This window comes from Ictidomys tridecemlineatus, chromosome 9, assembly GCF_052094955.1.
Source record: "Ictidomys tridecemlineatus isolate mIctTri1 chromosome 9, mIctTri1.hap1, whole genome shotgun sequence".
NCBI lineage: Eukaryota > Metazoa > Chordata > Mammalia > Rodentia > Sciuridae > Ictidomys > Ictidomys tridecemlineatus.
The window spans coordinates 133,707,483-133,723,463 of record NC_135485.1 but is presented as its reverse complement, the minus strand read 5'-3'; the positions used below and the strand labels follow the sequence as shown (position 1 = coordinate 133,723,463).

The 15,981-nt window shown below is 45.1% G+C and overlaps 1 protein-coding gene across 4 annotated transcripts in view; it reads left to right on the top strand.

Annotated features, from left to right (window-relative positions):
• Positions 1 to 15,981, top strand: part of Noct (nocturnin) — a 25,842-nt gene extending 9,861 nt beyond the window's left edge. For all 4 annotated transcript variants that reach the window (XM_078022124.1, XM_078022123.1, XM_078022125.1 and 1 more), the window contains exons 2-3: positions 12,578 to 12,847; positions 13,819 to 15,981. In XM_078022124.1, the coding sequence (XP_077878250.1) occupies positions 12,586 to 12,847; positions 13,819 to 14,654 (1,098 nt within the window). In that variant the 5' untranslated portion in view covers positions 12,578 to 12,585 and the 3' untranslated portion in view covers positions 14,655 to 15,981. The remainder of the gene's footprint in view (positions 1 to 12,577; positions 12,848 to 13,818) is intronic.

Here is a 15,981-nt window from a genome sequence, read left to right as displayed (position 1 = left end):
TTTCAGATAAAGATATATTCAATCTGTACTACTGTATTTAAGAAATCTAAAATCTTAAATATCCAAAATTCTTTAATGGCTATTATAAGAGTAAGAAAAGCTATTTATTCTAATGAAATAAAGTAGAAGTGAGGTATTGGGTAATAGTTAATAGTAGAAGGGATGAAAGTATTTAGTTGTAGCCATATATGAAAATATGCTTATAGAATTAGTGGCAAGGGGTGGGCTGCTTGCCACTAAGAATAGGTTTTCTGTTGTGATAGTGGTGCTTACACAGACCAGGCAAGTGCTCTGCTATAGGCTCCACTCCTAGCCCTGAGATACAGCTGTTTTGATGTGTCTATTGCCTATGTAAATCCTATTTAAATCCTATAACTTGGGTATGCATTGAGAACGATGGCTGCTACTTTTTCTAGCAAAGTGGCAGAAACTCAATACATGAGGTCAAATTCAAAATGCTAATTTCCAAAGATAAAATTAGACCTAGAAGCCAGTCTGAGTACCAGATGAAGTTCAGCAAAGGTTTTGGCCACAATTTGGTATTTTTCAATATCTTAATTTCCATTTGGATGAATTTATTTGGCCTCAGGAAATAAGCTTTGAACATTGATCTTTTCTGAATGTTTGAAGATTTTTTTTTTTTTTTTTTTGTACCAGGGATTGAGCTCAGGGGCACTCAACCACTGAGCCACATCTCCAGCCCTATTTTGTATTTTATTTAGAGACAGGGTCTCACTGAGTTGCTTAGTTCCTCACCTTTGCTGAGGCTGGCTCTGGATTCGCCATCCTCCTGTCTCAGCCTCCCAGGCCGCTGGGATTACAGGTGTGAGCCACCTGGCTCAAAGATATTTTTATTAAAGTTCAGACAGGGAGCTCTTCTGATCCTCCTGCCTCAGCCTCCTGAGATTCATGCACTACCATACCTTTTCACTTTCTTAATGGTTTAAAGCAAAATGTTTTATCTTTTAATTGACTTATTTATTTATGGAACTGTGGCTTTAACTCAGTGGTGCTCTACTACTGAGATATAATTCTCATCCCTTTTTATTTGGAGACAGACTTTTGCTGAATTGCTCAGGCTGGCCTTGAATTTGCAATCTTTCTGTCTTAGCTTCCTGAGTCTCTGTACCTGGCTCATGTATTTTAATTTTAATGAAATCCAATGTATTCATTTTTTTTTTTCTTTTATGGTTATACTCTTGGGACTGTGTTGAAGAACTCTTTGCCTAACACATTCACAAAGATTTTCTCTGTGCTTTTTCTTGAAGTACAATTTGAGCTTTTACATTTGAGACTGGCCCGTTCTCCAGGTAAATTTTTCATATTGAAATTATTTTAGAAAAGTTGTGAAGGTACTGTGGAGAGTCCACATATCCCTTGCTCACTTTCCCAGAAGGTGGACATCTGACACGACAAAGTGCATTTATCAGACTGAGAAGCGGCTGGTACCTCACTGTTCACTTAGCTGCAGCCTTCGTCGTCCGGAGACCACACTGCATTTAGACATGGGGTCTGTTGGACTCCTGCTCTGTGACGGTCTCAGTCTTTCCCTGTTTTTCAAGACCTTAACAGTTTAAAGAACACTGGTATTTTGTCTTCAGCCAGAGTTTTCTGATGCTTTTCTCATGGTGAGGCTGGCTTTTCTCATGGTGAGGCTGGGGTTATGGGTTTGGCAGGGACAGATCACAGAGGTAAAGTGACAGTCACATCACATCAGGTTCTGCCACTCATGATATTGACACTGATATCTGGTCAACATGAAGTGTGCCAGAGCTCTCCTTCTGCCCCTCCCTGTAGGGAGGCTGTCGCCCCCACTGCTCCCACCCTCACTTCCTCAATCATCTTTATTCTGGGCTCATCCACACGTCACCTTGGGGTTATAATCTAACCCTGCATTGTTCTGCTCCAACTGTTCCTGCTTTGACCATTGAGAACTCTCAGGCTGCATCCTTGTCTGGCTCATCTTTATTTTTGCTATCCTAGTCTTTTTTTTTTTTGGACTGAGCCACATCCCCAGCCCTTTTCATTTTTTTTTTTTTAAAAGAGTGAGAGAGGGGGACAGAGAGAGAGAGAGAGAGAGAGAATTTTAACATTTATTTATTTTTTCTTAGTTCTCGGCGGACACAACATCTTTGGTATGTGGTGCTGCTGAGGATCAAACCCGGGCCGCACGCATGCCAGGCGAGCGCGCTACGGCTTGAGCCACATCCCCAGCCCCCCTTTTCATTTTTTATTTTGAGACAGGATCTCACTAAGTAGCTAGGGCCTGGCCTTGAACTTGTGATCCTCCTGCCTCAGCCTCCCAAGTTGCTGGGATAACAGGCATGTGCCACTGTATCCGGCTGCCCTAGTCATTTCTCCAAGGAGCCAGATTCTGTTTTTCTTTGAGAATGGTATTAGAAACCAAGATCTGGGCACAGGGTGTGCTTGCTGCCACTGGGTGCTCACTCTCAGGAAATGGAACCAGGAAATGCACATGTACACACAAAGCCGTACATGCACACCATAATTATTTCTATGTGTACATCCTACTATATAGTAAGGTAAACATGACTTCCTACTGATGTCTCTTACTCTAGCACAGTACCAAGTGGTTCATTCTAGCCTTCCCTCCATTGCCTAGAACTCCTCTCTGTGGCAGACCGACTTCTGACAACCCAAACATTTACCTGTTATCCATTTACCTGTTTATACACCACCCCCAGAGTAGGAGTAAAGCAGTTCCAGAGCTATCACTACCTCCCTCCCCCACCAGAAACAGCTTTACCACTGAAGTACTGTGCTCCTGCTCCGTTCTCTGTCTTTAGCCATATAGTTTCCCATTCAAACACTGTTTCCAAGGTTTCTGAGCTCACAACTCCTCTTTCCCTGAACTACTTTGGCAAGGTGTCCATATATCTGCAGTATCATTAGATTCCTTCATCGGGGTCTTCATTTCCTCTTGAGGTCCTTGAACCTCCTGGTTTATATTTTTGCATCCATTAGAGTTTATTCTTTGCAGTGGCTTCTTCTGTGGGCTTGGGACATGCACCGAGTCAACATCCACTACGCTGCTCCTACTCAGAGCAGCTCTCTCACCCAAACATTCCCCTGCACATCGCCTTTGAAGCCAGCCACTCCTCAGCCCCTGCCACCACCCGTCTGCCTTCCTTCCCTTGGACTTTTCCAGAACACCATGAATGAATCACACAACATGTGGCTTTTTTGGATCCAGCTTTTTTCACTTACAGAATGCATTTAAGTTTCACCATGTTCTTGAGTCGACAGCTGTTCCCTTGTGTCTCTGTAGTGTTTCATTTTATGGATCTCCTGTAGTTTATCTGTTCACATGCTGAAGGGCATCTTGGTTGTTTCCAGTTTTGGGCAGTTGTGAATAAAGGTTGTGAGCATTTGCATATGGATTTATATGTGAATGTTCATTTTCACTTAATTTTGGTAAATACACAGGGGTGTGAGTTTGGGACTATATGGAAAATCTTTTTAATTTATCAAACAAAAACAAAAACCTGCCAAACTTCTACTTTAGTGACTGTACATGGGAAATAATAAATAGGAATTTGTAGGATTGGTCATTTATTATTTTGTTATTTTTTTTTTTTTTTTTTTTTTTTTTTTAAAGAGAGTGAGAGAGAGGGGGACAGAGAGAGAGAGAGAGAATTTTAACATTTATTTATTTTTTCTTAGTTCTTGGCGGACACAACATCTTTGTTGGTATGTGGTGCTGCTGAGGATCGAACCCGGGCCGCACGCATGCTAGGCGAGCGCGCTACCGCTTGAGCCACATCCCCAGCCCCTATTTTGTTATTTTTATTGGCACATTATGATACATAAAATGGTGGAATTTGTTGTTACATATTCAGGCCCCAGTACCTTACCTTTCCTACCTCCCTCCCCCAATTCCCTTCCTCTCTTCTAATGTTCCCCCCCCCCCCGCCCCCCGCCTTTTTTTTTTGTACTGGGGATGGAATACAGGGGTGCTTAGCCACTGAGCCACATCACCAGTCTTTTTTTTTTTTTTTTTTTTAAAAAGGGCCTCACTAAGTTGCTGAGGCGGCTTTGAATTTACAATCCTCCTGCCTCAGCCTCCTGAGTTGCTGGGATTACAGGTGAGCACCACCAAACCTGGCAGTCTGTCTTCTATTTTCATAATATCTCACTCTCACTATTTTTTCCCATTTTTCTAACTTCCACATGCAAGAGGAAACACAACCCTTGACTTTCTGAGTGGCTTATTCTGTTTAGCATAATATTCTCAAGTTCCATCTGTTTTCCTGCAATGACATAATTTTACTCTTCTTTATGTCTGAGTAAAACTCCATTTGTACATATACTACACTTTATCCGTTATTTTTTAAAAAATTTTTTAGTTGTAGATGGATACAATGTCTTTATTATTTATTTATGTGGTGCTAAGGATTGAACCCAGTGTCCCACGCATGCAAGGCAAGTGCTCTACCACTGACCCACAACCCCAGCCCCTTTTCATCTTTTGACTAACACCTAAGCTGGTTTTTTTTTTTTAACTCTTTTATCAAATTCACAGTGAAGCCATAGCATTTGGGCTTTTCGGTGTGGAAAGATTCTAACGTACTGATGCGACACCTTCCCTGCCCTACTTAAACTACTCCGGTAGAACTGGGGAAGAGGAAATGGGAGCGGCCCTGGGCACAACTGTCAGACTGTCTCTGTTCTTACCTCTTCAATAACCTTCATGAGTTTTTACTTGTCTTTTGGTCAATGGCCAGAGACCTGAAATAACTTTTTTCTCCCAAGACTGAAAAAATGTTACTTGATAAAACTTTTGAATTTAATAAAGAAATTGCAATAATTTGTAATACTAATTCAAAATATTTTCAGTAAGCACCAAATAGAACAGATTCCAATCCTTCCATTCAAACACCTGTATTATTGAGAGATGAACCCAAACTAACCAATTTATTTGTGTTTTTAATCAAGATTACCAATCAGAGATGCTAATTCACATGAAATGACCAGGCTAAACCCCTGTGGTGACCAAGAGCTGCTTCCTAAAGGTCCGTTTGACCTGTGCATTCCGAGGGGGTTCATTCAGGCTGGTAATAACAGGTCCACGCGCCAGATACCACCCACAGAGCAGGGGGCAAAGGGAGCAGTAGGCATCATGCCGTGAGAAATGTGTGGTCCCATGGTCAAGGGGACGATGCCCAGTGCCCGTGGGCCGACAGGGCAGGAGGGGCCAGGAGCAGGTGCAGGTCACTAAGCCCCAAATAGAAGCAGGCAAGACTGGGAAGAGATTTTGAAGTCCAGATCCCTGCGCGTGAGTGGGAAGGGCATCGGAGCCTCGTGGACCGGGTGGCACCAAGGCCAGAACAGGAGCTGAGCGGGAGGGAACAAAGGAGCCACCAGACCACGACTGTTCAGGAGACAGTGGAGTGTTTGTATTTTGCAAAGGGTGTAACCCAGTAAGAAACCGCAAAACAGGGTAACTCCTCCAAGAGGACAGCATCTTCCCAGCGCAGGGCGGGACTGCGCTTGCGCTCTGGGGCTGAGCTCTGCAGCACGCCCTGGTCCCTGGGAATCTAGTCCACGAGTAAGAATCTTCCTCATGGAAACTTGTCTGCTCCAAAAAGCAGAACAACCAACACAAGCAAACCAAACTCAGAAGTAAAAAAGACGTCGGTGTAAGCTTGACCCTCACACCGTGTCCCAGCCCTCACAGAGGGAGACAGGCTCTGCCTTTACTTACCCTGATTACTGCAGACTGTTACAACTTGTAGCATCTCATGCTCCTAATGCAGCTCCCCAATGTAAACTTACCCAAATTAAGCCAGTACCACCTCAAGGACCAACTATAATATTGCTACACTACCCCAGCATAGTTTGACCCTTTATGGGGGCTTCACAAAATATCCACACTACAGTCATCCCCCAGAGATTCCTCTACTGAAGTAGTTCAGTGGGGGAGTATCTTGTTTTTGTTTTTTTTGAGATGCAAAGTTGCTGAGACTGGACTTGAACTTGTGATCCTCTCACCTCAGCCTCCCGAGCTGCTGGGATTAAAGGCATGCACCATGTGCCCACAATTCAAAGGAAGCAGCAAATTTACAAATTTTTCTGCATTACCATGGATGGGCAGTTATCATAAAAGGCCTATAAACAAATTCCTATCCCCTGATTCTCAGATGATTGTAATTTTCCCCTCAGATCATATATTCTACAACTGGAAGCATAAAAAGGAGGGAGCTGTACAAAAATTACAATTTTAAAAACAAGGCAAAAATAGTAAAAATCTGTCATCACACTAAGAGTTTAAACTTGGCTAAAGACAAAAAAAAATCTCGGTTTACCAAATATATAGGCATTTTATAAACTTAAGAAATTGCCAGCTTGGGGCTGGGGATGTGGCTCAAGCGGTGTCGCTCTCGCCTGGCATGCGTGCAGGTTCGACCCTCAGCACCACATACAATGATGTTGTGTCCGCCGAAAACTAAAAAATAAATATTAAAATTCTCTCTCTCTCTCTCTCTCTCTCTCTCAAAAAAAAAAGAAAAGAAAAGAAATTGCCAGTTCAAAAATAAAAAGTAAAAATTTTAGGTGAGAACATTGAACTCACAGAAACTGATTATTCTGTAGCAAAGAGTTCCTCCAAAATGCGGTGCCTGCTAAGGGCAGTGTGGCAGAACTTGGCAGGGGATACCATGCAGACCAGACTGTTGGGGCCTGCTTCTGCTGACAGGGGTGAGGGCAGATGCCTGCTCCCAGGTAGGCTGAGGCGCCCTAGGAATTTCGGCTGCTTTTTGTGCTGTGACTCGTGGATGACTTCCCAGTCCCTGCTTCAAGTGCCCTGGCTTTCTCACGTGCTCTGGTTTCTACACAGATAACTGCAATCTTTTTTGTATAGAAAAAATATTCTGCCTGTCTTGGCAACATCCAGAAACTTCTAGATACACTGGTTGGTGTTGGGAATGTAGCTCAGTGATAAAACACTTGCCTAGCATCTGCAAGGTCAGGGGTTCGGGTCCTAGCACTGTCCCCACCTGTGCCCCCCAGATTGGACACATGGAAGAGCAGCAGTTTGAGTCTTTCTGGTCAGCACCATTACCATCCTGACACACCAGGCCCCAGTGGCTGCCCAGGCCCCAGCAGAGCTGCCATTTCTAGAACTGAAGTGATTTTGATAATTTGTCCAAGTTTTTGTAGTTGCTTTCGGGGAGGGAATTTGTCGTCTCCCTCAAGCCATCATAGGAGTCAAAAGCCCCCTGCCCCTGGCTCTTCCTTCTAGTGCACAGTAGCAAGCAGATGTGGTATAATAGCTGCCAGTTCTAAAAAATAACCTTGCCACTATTCCATTTCTTTCCTTTTTAGGTATAATTCCTTTAAAATAACTTCTCTGCACTGTCTTACATACTCTTCTCCCCACAACTCCACCAAAGTAAAAAATTGCTATTGTTAATGTCACCAGAGTCCCCAGTGTTTCTGGAGTTTTTCCAGTGTTTTTGGTTCTCCATCATTTTCCTTGAACTGTCAGTAGCATATGATGCAGGTGGTAACTTTCTTTTGGATAAACTGGTCTTTATTTGGTTCCAAGAAAATCATGCTTCTAATTTTTTCTCCTTCTCTGGCCATGTCATCATTGCCTTTGCAGATTTTTACACTAACCCTCTGTTCCAGAACTCAGTCCTTTAGCTTCCTTCCCCTCTCCCTCCCTCCTCCCTCCCTCTCTCCCCCCCTCCCCCCTCCCTTCCCCCCCTCCCCTAGGGACTGAACTCAGGGGCACATCCCCAGTCCCAAAATATTTTGTATTTTATTAGAGACAGGGTCTCACTGAGTTGCTTAGGGCCTTGCTAAATTGCTGAGGTTGGCTTTGAACTCACAGTCCTCCTGTCTCAGCCCCCAAGCTGCTAGGATTATAGGCATGTGCCACCACACCCAGCAGGCCTCCTTTCTCTTAAACACACTTTAGGACTGGCGTGTAGCCCAGTGGTAGAGCACTTGCCTAGCATTCATGAGGCCCTGGGTTCCATCCCAGGACCACAAAACAAACAAAACCCACAATCAAAAATAAGTAAAATGATCCACTTGGGTCTTTTCCGTGCACTAACATCTCCCAATTGTGTATTTCCTGTTTGTACCCCTCCTAGGAATGCCAGTCACTAGCTGCTGAACCCTGTCTTCTGCAGACCCTTCTGCAGATCAGGTGTTCCTGTCACTGTCATGGCAACGTCCTTGTCCTGTGCTCAGCCAGAGGCCTTCGGCAGCCTTTTGACTGCTTTTCCTATCACGAGCCATGTCCAAGTCATCCACAAAACTTGCTGACTCCTTAAGCCTTGTGCAGAAATCGACCACTTTTACTGCCACCACCGAATCCCCCGCGCCTTGACTGCTGTGAGTGTCCCCCAGGGGATTCTCCTCATCTCCCTACAATTTTTTGCAAGGTGTTTTTAAATCCACCAGCCGGTGAGTGTCAGCCAGAACATGTGTCGGTGGCTCATGGTTCATGCTCCACCATGGGGCTGCGCTGCCACCCTCTTGGTTTAGGTGATGCCCCTTAACGAGGCCCTCCCCATCTGCGCCTCGGTTGACCAGTCCTGGTGGCACTCTGCTTACTTTGTCTTGTGCTTGGCAGGGTGGCTGCCTGTGCCACTGGCTGACCTCCCCTCCTTATTGGCTGTGCTAACCCTCCTCAGATTGCCCAGGTGCCCCCTCTGAGCTCCCGCCTGCTCTTCCTCTGCCAGGGCTCTTGCACCAGGAGGCCACTTCCTTACAGTCTCTGTTCTCTGCTCAAATGCCAGCTTTGGTTGAGGCCTCCAAGGGCATAGTATGTAAAATGGCACTGCTCCGTCCACTAGGGTTCCCTATCCTTTCTCCTTCTTTTTCTCCATATGACAAATTACATATGGTCAGAGGGGAGACGAGGGGGGAGAGATTTTATTTGATCTTTTGAAAAAATCATGCAGGGTTATTGTCAGCTTTTCATCTCTTAATATGGTATTGTCTCTCCCCACTAGGACACAGCTCAGTGAGGACAGAGAGTTCCGTCTGTTTAGCCATAGCTGGTAAAGATGAATCTGTGGGCTGTGTGTCTGCTGGGTTTCATTTCTGGGTTTCTAATTCTGATTTGGAATACTTTTCGTACCTTGTATCATTTTCTTAAATGACCTTTAGTTCACTTTGAACTGGGGCACAGTTTGATTTGTCTCTGGGCATCTTCTGAATGATGTTCTGTTATCTTTTTTCTTTTAATCTGGAATTGATTTTTCTAACTTGTCCAGATAGATAGGAGGTGTGGTTCAGTGTGGTTCAGGATAGTTTTTCTGACTTTCCCTAATTTCTCGAATGTTGGTCTCGCTCTTCTTCCCTGTGCTGGGGATCAAGCCCAGGGTCTCACAGTAGGCCATGGCTCTACCACTGAGCTACATCCCTCTCCAACCCTCAAATACTGGACTCCTATTGGACAGCACAACCCCTTTTCACATTCATTTTTGCATGATACTTTCTTTATCACAATAACTGTCACTGGAGAGTGAGGAGTTCCCAGAGAAGGAGACTTCAACTTAAGACAAGTAGAGTTCTGGGGCTCTTGACAGAACGTGCAGAAATGATCTTAAGGGTGTATCAACTAGAGACACAGACATATAATTTAGGAAAGCAGAGACATTCAAGGGCAAATGTGGGCCATCTAGAAAGTAAGAGATGGATTTGGGGTTCCCAGCTCCTCTTTTAAAATTAAGTTGGCGGGGCATGGGAAGGTGTGTGGAGATGACAATCTGGTGATTATAAGCAGGTTTATGGTAGTCTGGTCATTCTCTGAATCCCTAGGCTGACATGGTCTCTATTATCTGATCAGTAGATAACATTGGAAAGTACCCTTAATTATAGGTTTCTTAAAATATCATCTCTCTTGCTTAATCTATTCATTATGTATGTTAATAAACAATGTACAAGGCAATTTTTAAAATCTATGTAGTTGTCAATGAACCTTTGTTTATATATGTGGTGCTGAGAATCAAACCCAGTGTCTCACACATGTCAAGCAAGTGCTCTACCACTGCGCCACAGCCCCAGTCCCACAAGGTAATCTTTATAAGTCAATGAATATATGATAGCTTTAAATTTAGACATTTTCCAGAAATTGGGGAGTGATAGGCCTGGAAGAAAAACTACTTGGGGAGTGACAGGCTTGAGAGAGAGAGCTGGCCTAGGGAGGGATTTTTTTAGATGAAAGTTGTATTTCATTATGTCATAACAGCCCCAAAGCACAGCTTGGCAAAGACATAATGTCATCCAGAGGAATGTAGAGCCATGCTGTTGAAACCCGTCTGCTTCACGTTGGTAGCATGCCCGCAGCTTGACAGATGTCCGGCATTACAACTTACCTCATCTTGAAAATATACCACGGTGCCCTTTTGAGTTTGCACTGGGGCCCTGGTGCTCCTTGGCACACAGTTTGGGGACCACGATCTCAGTGCTGCTGCAGATCTGGAGACCACCCTCAGGAGCCACAAAGGTGTCAGCTCTGTGGTATTGTTTTTGCTGGGGATTGAACCCATGGGCTCACACAGGCTAGGAAAGTACTCTCCTGTGTAGCTACATCCCAGTCACCAAGAAGAAAGAGTTTGAAAGTGGTGTGGATGAGATAGGTATTGGGGGGTACAGAGAAAAATACTACATCTCACAAAAGAGGTGCCCATGAACCACTGGCCTGCAGTAATCACCCATGAAGCCTTGGAATGCTAAAGTAGTGACTCAGGCTTCCCCGCTGTCCTTGTGGCCATATCCTAGCCTGCAGAGGAGCAAGAGGCAGGGCAGCATCCAAGCACAGGGCAAAATGGTGCCAAGTGGCCTGACCCTGCCCTGGCTCCACCTCTTGTCCAGGCCAGCTGCTGTCCCACTGACTCCCAACACTTGCATTTTCAGTAAATCTCTTGTGCCTCAATATGACTCATGTTGAAATTATTTTTTCCTTTTTTGCAGTACTAGGGATCGAACCCAAGGTTTCCTTACCACCGAGCTTCATTCCAAGGCCCTTTTTATTTTTACTTTTTATCTTGAGACAGGCTCTTGCTAAGTTGCCCAGGCTGGCCTTCAATTTGAGATTCTGCTGTTTACATGGCCTCTTGAGTCACTGGGATTACAGGTGTGCGCCACCATACGTACCTATCACATATGTCCAGGGCCCTGTCATCTTGAGTTGAGGTCCCCTTTTTGGGGCCTCCTTGGACAAATTTCTAGTGACATTTCCAGCCAAGTAGAAAATTTCTTCCTTTGGTCTCATACACTAGGTAAGCAGGCAAATCAGTTAAAATGGATTTAAAATGCTGAAATCAAACCCTCTGGAAGCAGCTGTGCATGCGTGTGTTTGTGGGTACGGTTTCTTGGAGATGCCCAGACAGCTGAATGTATGTTGGGAAGACCAGTGTACCGTTTCTTGGTTTTGAGGAGGGGGATAAGAGCACATTCTTAATGGTAGGCTTATTGACCTTGATGTTCAAGAATATTTGACTATTCAAATTAGCTTTGACCTGCCTCAGTGAGTTTGACTGACTGCTAGTTTGAGAGGTTGTCAATCAGCCTGCCAAAGACTTGTCTTTCAAGAGAGAGAATGGATGTGGATATATGGTAGAGAAATCCAGGTTGCTCAGTACAAGGATCGTCACGCACAGAATCGTGGAGGTGATTCCAAGTAAAACTTGCCCCTGAGTTTATTCTAAAATGAAGAGAAAACAGTCAACTTCTAGAAGGGTCATTGAATGGTTTGGGCGAGCTGATGGCTGTCGCTTCCCGTGTGCTCCCCCGTTGAAGACTGAGCTCTGTCCTTAATGAAGTGTGATCTATTGAGAAGCAAAGCACTAGAAAGTGCATGTGAAGACAGCGGCGCTGGGGCACTTTCTGGACCTCTCCTCGTCCTTTCTCGTTCTAAGATCTCAGGAAATGCAAGTCAGGAAAAGGTGCATCCTGGATGGAAACCTGCTGGCTCCTGCCCCTTCTCCTGGCCCCTTTTCTGGAATTTTGAAAACCCAGCAGTTGTTACTGCAGAGCATGCTGCCCAGTGTGATAGGAATCCTAGGGAGAGCCCAGCCCTGATAGTGCACTTGACACCAGAAATAGCTGTGGAGTAAATTCAGCCATTGCTTTACGGCATGAGCAGGGCAGCAACCTGCCATACCCCAGCACCTCCCCAGGGTCAACATTAGCTTCCCAACATCTCAGTCTTTACAAACGAGTCTTCAGGTTCTTACGATCTATAGAAAAAGGAATGTGGGTTTTGTTAGGCTGTACTTTGGTGAGACCAGAGTTATAAATCATAAAGACAAATCCTAGGATAGAAGAGACCATCAAGGTCAAGGTAGTCTTCCCTTAAAATAATTGTATATTAGTCAGAGACTGGTGTTAACCACAGTATTTGAATTACCTGTCCAGGTGGAAAGCAGGAACCTGGAAGCTCCTTCAGTTGACCTGTAGAACTGGCTTTGCACCTGAATGTGGCACCATTGCCCACTGAGCGCCCAGTTGGTCCAGACATAACTGCTTGCCTTTCAGCTGAGGCGGGAGAAAGCAGGGTCAGGAGCTAATGTAACTGTGCTTTCCTCTCCCGTAGTGTGTTCCATGGGAAACGGCACGAGCAGACTCTATAGTGCTCTCGCCAAGACACTGAACAGCAGCGCTGCCTCTCAGCACCCAGAGTACTTGGTGTCACCAGACCCAGAACATCTGGAACCCATTGATCCTAAAGAGCTTCTCGAGGAGTGCAGGGCTGTCCTGCATACTCGACCTCCCCGGTTCCAGAGGGACTTTGTGGATCTGAGGACAGATTGCCCCTGTAGCCACCCACCCATTAGGGTCATGCAATGGAACATCCTCGCCCAAGGTATGCCTGATGCTTCTGTGCTCTGACTTCTTTTCTGCTTCTGCACATGCTCAGTGCTCTGGTGTCTGTGTGCAGGGGAGATGTGTGGAAGGAAGGGGTGACTGTCTTTTATCAGGCAACTCAATAGAAGATCCTTAAGCCTTTTGCCCCCAGCTTCCAGTCCATTGCTGTTAGGTGGCATTGGCGGGGTAATATGGAGAATTTTGTGCAGGAGACAGAACTGGGGTGGAGGAACCTAAGTGTTTTTGTGACTCGTTTCCAATCCATTCTCAGCTGTATAACTGGAGACCAAAAAGATGTAGTTTCAACTCTCTGTTCATTGAAATATATTGTTACTGTAGAAAGGTCTCCTTTCCTGAGTCTGCTGAATTAAAAAACAGATGTGTCAATCAAATTTCTGTACATTACCTTTTATGTAGCAGTAGACATTTTAAGGAAAAGAAACAAGGACCCATTTTTTTATGATGCATGTATGTCTGTAGCTTCTGGAAAAGAAGGGAATATGCTGACTTTATCAATCTTTGATTCTTTTCTTTTTTTCCCAAGTATTCCTTCATAAGTAGGAAAAGTACCCATTTAAAGTTCATTCTGAGTAGCATCTACATCAGTTCACATGGCTTTATTATAGTCAGTGTTAAAACTAGTGTATAGAGTAAAAATGTTTATTTCATTTCACAAATTTTAGTTCCCTGGGATGGCAAAGAACAGTTCTCTAACTAAAGCTGAAATCAAAGATCTTTTAGTTTGGAATATAATTTAAAAAAATAGTTTGATATAAAAGAAGTCAGTTGCTTGCTTCATCTAGATGCTAAGAGGTTATTTAATTGGGGGGATTAGTGGAGTGTAGACCGAGAAGAACCACCCAGGGCATTAAAGCAGAAGCCTGGAGTGGACCTGACCTCAGGAGCCTCCAGCTACCTTGAAGTCATGGTTCTGTAGTCGCTGTCAACTGACTGGCTCTGTCTTTACAGCACTTGGAGAGGGCAAGGACAACTTTGTACAGTGCCCTGTTGAAGCTCTCAAGTGGGAAGAGAGGAAGTGTCTCATTCTGGAGGAAATCCTCGCCTACCAGCCGGACATACTGTGCCTGCAAGAGGTGGACCACTATTTTGACACCTTCCATCCTCTCCTCAGTCGACTGGGCTATCAGGGCACCTTCTTCCCGAAGCCCTGGTCACCTTGTCTGGACGTTGAACACAACAATGGACCAGATGGCTGTGCCTTATTTTTCCTCCAGAACCGGTTCAAGCTGGTCAACAGTGCCAATATCAGGCTGACGGCCATGACGCTGAAGACCAACCAGGTGGCCATCGCTCAGACCCTGGAGTGCAAAGAATCAGGACGACAGTTCTGCATCGCCGTCACCCACTTGAAAGCTCGCACTGGCTGGGAGCGGTTTCGGTCGGCCCAGGGCTGTGACCTTCTCCAGAACCTGCAGAACATCACGCAAGGGGCCAAGATCCCCCTGATCGTCTGCGGGGACTTCAACGCGGAGCCCACCGAAGAGGTCTACAAGCACTTCGCGTCCTCCAGCCTCAACCTCAACAGCGCCTACAAGCTGCTGAGCGCCGACGGGCAGTCGGAGCCCCCGTACACCACCTGGAAGATCCGGACCTCGGGCGAGTGCAGGCACACCCTGGACTACATCTGGTACTCGAGGCAGGCGCTGAGCGTGCGCTCGGCGCTCGACCTGCTCACCGAGGAGCAGATCGGGCCCAACCGGCTCCCCTCCTTCAACTACCCCTCCGACCACCTCTCTCTGGTGTGTGACTTCAGCTTTAACGAGGGACCCGACGCCCTTCTATGAAAGCCCCTCTGGCCTTTAATCCCAGCAGTCTTCGCCAGGGGTGTTCCGGAAGCTGAAGAGGAGGACGTGGCCTGCGGAGGGTCCCCAGGCTCTGCTCCCTTCCTGCCTTTCCAGCATGCCCTTGGGAAGATCCCGGCAGTTCACGAACCTTTTCAACCAAAACCTGTAGCAAAAAAGCTGTGTGCACTCCAGTCTCGGCTTCTGTCCTCCCTCCTGAGCATTCCCTTTGGACCTGTCAGTGAAGGGCATTCAGCTGGGCTCGCTCGAAGCTTCTCAGTTTGCAGATGCTTAGAAACTCGCGGGCTTGCTCGCCTCCTCCGTAGCGAACACTCAGTAGGTAGGAAAATCTCGCTAGAGCGCGTTTCAAGTTATTTATTTGTGAGTTTTTCAAATGTCATCAAGATAATGCATGGCAATATTTATTATTTTTATATCTTCATGTAAAACTAAATTATAGCATCATGAACGTTTTCGAACCGTGCAAGACACAAGTTATAAGTAACTTAGTAATTTTCTTCAAGCTTTAAAATGTTCCCCTCTGGCCTAACAATGTGCACAGAGCAGCTGTCCAGCCTGGGAGGTGGGGAGGGTGTTATCTAAGTCTGAATATGGGGACTGATGCGCTCTTCACCAATACTGCTCTCTCTGTTTCCCATTGTGTTTCTTGAAATTCCAGTTCGTTTTCCATTATTTAATCATTGCTGTATATTGTCCTTTTTCCATTGGGATAATAGTCGTATGCATTTGAAAGTTAGTCAGTATCATCATCATTTGTGTTGGAATGTGCTTTCACCATGATTATTTAGGAGCTGTTATGTGGCCATGGCTAAGAAAGCCGGGGGACCTTCTTTTCAGAGATGTGAAGGCTATTTTGTTTCGTTTTGTATTTGTTTTGGTTTTTTTTTTTTTTTTTTTTTTGGTACTGGGGATTGAGCGCATATGTGCTTTACCACTGAGCTACATCCCCAGCCCTTTTTCTAAGACAGGGTCTTTCTGAGTTGCCCAGGCTGGCCCCAAAACTTGTGATCCTCTTGCCTCAGCCTCCTGAGCTGCTAAGATTACAGAGATGGGAAACTATAGAAAGCTTCTAATTGGGCCGTCATAGAAATTTCCTAGGAAAGCGATATGACTGTGGTTTAAAACATCTACAAAGAAGAATGTAAGAAGTTAAAAGATAACCATAATTCTCAACCATCAGAAATAAAAGTGATAAAGATAACAGGTAAAGCCTCTTCCAAACAACATAACCCATCAGGAGTAAACTGGTACATATTTTATTGTATGAGTTGTAAATATTTAAGATTAATAAATGGCCTTTTAAAGCTTG